Source organism: Lithobates pipiens, unplaced genomic scaffold (genome assembly GCF_037356315.1).
Source record: "Lithobates pipiens isolate NorthernLeopardFrog02 unplaced genomic scaffold, aLitPip1_a1.2 Scaffold_19, whole genome shotgun sequence".
Taxonomy (NCBI): domain Eukaryota; kingdom Metazoa; phylum Chordata; class Amphibia; order Anura; family Ranidae; genus Lithobates; species Lithobates pipiens.
The window spans coordinates 235,538,428-235,542,291 of NW_027507764.1; the positions used below are offsets into that span (position 1 = coordinate 235,538,428).

The 3,864-nt window shown below is 43.7% G+C and overlaps 1 protein-coding gene across 1 annotated transcript in view; it reads left to right on the forward strand.

The window, feature by feature from the left end:
• LOC143996631 (uncharacterized) overlaps nucleotides 1-3,286 on the forward strand; it is a 4,670-nt gene extending 1,384 nt beyond the window's left edge. Inside the window, exons 3-5 of the mRNA XM_077491794.1 lie at nucleotides 20-172; nucleotides 1,671-1,784; nucleotides 2,553-3,286. Of these exons, the coding sequence (XP_077347920.1) occupies nucleotides 20-172; nucleotides 1,671-1,784; nucleotides 2,553-2,710 (425 nt within the window). The 3' untranslated portion in view covers nucleotides 2,711-3,286. The remainder of the gene's footprint in view (nucleotides 1-19; nucleotides 173-1,670; nucleotides 1,785-2,552) is intronic.
• The last annotated feature ends 578 nt before the right edge of the window (nucleotides 3,287-3,864 follow it).

The window sequence follows — 3,864 nt, forward strand, 5'->3', positions numbered from 1 at the left end:
TCCTTTCTAATCTGCATAGATCCTACCAAAAAGAAAAGACTGGACGAAGATGTGGTAGTTTGTCAGTCAAGCCAGGGGCCATCTATTTATGCAGCAACACAGCTAATTGAAGAGGAAGACAGTGGTCACATGACCTTTGATGAATCCTCTAATCTGGGTATACCCCAAAAAGGTATGTATGTTGGATACATAATTGATGTTTGATTTTCTATTTATTTTTTATTTTTTTTAATAGTGTGTGTATATGTATAATATAAATTATTTTTATTTTTTATTTTTAAATAGTTTATTTTAGCTATTATATCGGTGTATGCATCATCAGGCTGATGCTTCATCTGCCCCTGGCGTTTATGCCCTGAGAACTGAGCCACTGAACACAGTTGATGGCTCAATTCTCACTCCTCCACAAGCAGAGCTATGTTGACTGTTTATTAAAGCGTTGCTTCTGCTCGGGACATCAATCAAGTTAGCTGGAGGATCCTGACTTCCAAGTCAGGATTTGCAAGCTAAGTGGAAGGATGGGAGTTAAGTCAGCAGGGAGAGCAGACTCAAAGGGGTTGTCAAGGTAAATGATTTTTCACCTTAATGCATTCTATGCATTAAAGCGGAGGTCCACCCTAAAGTGGACCTTCCGCTCATCGGAACCCTCCCCCCCCCTCCGGTGCCACAATTGGCACCTTTCAGGGGGGAGGGGGGTCCAGATACCTGTACAGTACAGGTATCTGCACCCACTTCCGGGATAGCTCTCTGCGGAAAGGGGTGTAGATTACGCCCCTTTCCGCAAATGCCTGTCCCTTTCCGCAAGTGCCCCGCTGCCTGCTGGGAAACACACAGATCCCAGAGGCAGCGGGGACCGTCCTTATTGCGCAGCGCAACTCGCTGCGCAATAAGGGCCCCTTACCTGGCCACTGGACAGGTAAGTGTCACTATTTTAAAAGTCAGCAGCTGCAGTATTTGTAGCTGCTGGCTTTTTTATAAAAAAAAAAAAAAAAAGCGGAGTCCCGGCGGACTCCCGCTTTAAGGTTAAAAAACATCTGTGTCGGCGCCCCAGCCCCCCCTTTATACTTACCTGACCCCTCAAAAGTGCCGCGCTCGCCCGCGCCGTCCTCTCTACCACTCAGCCTGGCCGCTGATTGGCTGGAGTGGATGGATTGAAAGCAGTGCAGCCATTGGCTTGCGCTGCTGTCAATCACATCCAATGACATGGCGCGACAGGGGGCGGGGCTGTGTGATACATCAAGCGGCTATAGCCACCGGCTGTACCATGGGACCGCGCACGCAGGTGCTTCTTACCATGTGAGTGAGTTTGCATGAACGTGAGAAGTACCTGCGGGAGGAAGCAGGGACCCCAGAAGAGCAGGTTAGGGGCCACTCTGTGCAAAACGAGCTGCACAGTTGGAGGTAAGTATAACATGTTTGTTATTTTTTTTTATTTGTTAATTTACAATCCCTTTAAGAACACTCTCAGCTAATAACGGGTCCCAAGAGCTATAAGAGAAAAGATCATGGTCGAATTGTTCTTTCTTTTATAACAGTTGAGAAATGATTAGTTTCAGGGAAGCTATTTCATTATTATTGAGTTCTAATATAATCTAAATCAATCATTTGCATTACAGATGTAATGTACATTACAAATAAAGGGTTTATTGCAGCTTTTGTTATCTTTTCAGATGATATAATAATCATTGAAAATGAGCAGGAAATCAAAGATGTGCCTAGCAATGGTGAGGATACACTATCAACAAACAATCAAGAAGACTTCTTGGAGCGCTCGTCACCTTCACGTAATGTACAATTTTAAAATTTCGCTCTCCCTCGCTCTCTCTACACATGCACACTGTATATAGAGGACATTATCTATACACACACCAACTGTATATAGAGGTCACGCACATGTTCCATCACCCCCCCCCCCCCCCCCATATAGAGCTGTATTTCTATTGGTTCACCTGGGTTCCTCCAGCTGTATAAGGATATCGATTTTCTTTGAAGCATAACATTAGTTCAGTTAATTATCAAACACAATTCTTCATGTAAAAAATACATTTATCAATATAATTTTAGTGTGTTTGTAGGTAGTGAGGAGAATGTTCCCTTTTCTGCACATGCTAAACGCGGGCACGGACGCCTGTCCACAGGTGGCTGACCTGTCACTCGTCAGGTGACAGGTGAGTAATAGGCAAGCCGGCTAGCCTGACAGAATGAAGAGGCCTGACACCATGAGACACCTTGACTGGCAAAGGGGTCTAGTACTTGTGCCACCTCGGTGCAGATGCCGAGGCAAGGATGTCATGGATGGGAAGCGATGTGCGGTGAGGTTAGTTGGAGGCACGTGTTCGCCCCCTCCCCTCGCATTTACCTGTCATGACACCCCTCAATATACAGGATTCACCATAACTTAAGTATTGTCTGGAAGGCTGGCCAAGTTTAATATGCACAATGACCCCTATTAGGCGAATAGACTCACCTAAAAACATGGCATTAACAATATATGTTTTAGAACTTTTCCGTTGACTATAATCTAAATTTTTTTTCTTATCACCTTTTTGTAGGACCAGTATTCAACACCTTTACAGTTGGACAGATGTCATCTGCATTATTGCAGTGCTCCGCGGAACTACAAACAATTAAGGATTGCACATCATCAATCATCACTCGCTTGAAATATCTAATTGATCTTTTGGCCAAAATTGGACAAGAGTTATATTAGACCTGTGTACTTTGCCTCTCAGTGTTTACCCATATGTTATTTGTTCAGTATGTTTGTTTGTTTTTGTTTTTGTTAGTGTGGCGCTATCTCCCACTATCAGCAAGGCACTGTTGTCACTTTTTGAAGTATGTGTGTTCCTTTTGGTACATAGGCACGGTTGCCATGTGAACGCATATTGTACTTCACTAATGGTCAGGGCAGAATCCTCTAGATCTGTCTTTGACAAAAAATAGAAACAGTTTTTATTGGCACTTTTTGTTCTTTTATATTTTTCTATATAAAAGCTTTTAAAAATGATGTATACAGTTGAATTTAGATTCAACAGATTTTTCTACTTGTAAACTGTACAAACGACTAGAATTCCTAACATAATGGCTTCTATAATATACAGTACCACATTTGGTCATGGGTGGGGGGGACCATCGGAAACACTTGTTTGAGTATGTACAGGTTCATCCTAACGGCTCAAAGTGTCGTGTCGATCTCCCACATCGAATATGTTGCGCCCTATACTGTGCTACTGCAGTTCGGAGGACAAAATATATTTTAAAAGTCTATGAAGATAAACAGCTGATGGGCAGCTCTACCTGGCGCCTGTGCACTTAATACATGCCCTGAGTCCAGGTTCAAGATCCAATACTTCAAGTGGACATAGCGAGGCCATTGCAGAAATGTGGCTAGCAAGTGAGCCGTGAGGGCCCTGTTACAAACCCCCACAAGCATCTGGAGCGTGGGACTCTATGTAGTATTGTGGACAGGCGCTGAGTACAGCTGTTCATCTTCACAGACCTTTTGCGTCTACTTTGTCATCCGTACTGTGCAAAAGCTATGCCTGCCCAGTACAGGGCGGACACTATCCAATGGAGGTGGCATTTGTCTTTAGAACACTGAAACCCCACCCCCCAATTGACCACATGGTACTGCATAATGCAGAGGCTGGAATAATGTTTATATTGTTTACGTTTGTAATCGATATGTACAAAGTATATCAATAATGTATATGTTCTTGATCAGGGATATGCAATTAGCAGAACTCCAGCTGTTACCTAACTACAAGGCCCATCATGTGTCTGCCTCTGGGTGTCATGCTTGTGGTTGTCAGTCTTGTTATACCTCATGGGACTTGTAGTTGTGCAGCAGCTGGAGGTCTGCTA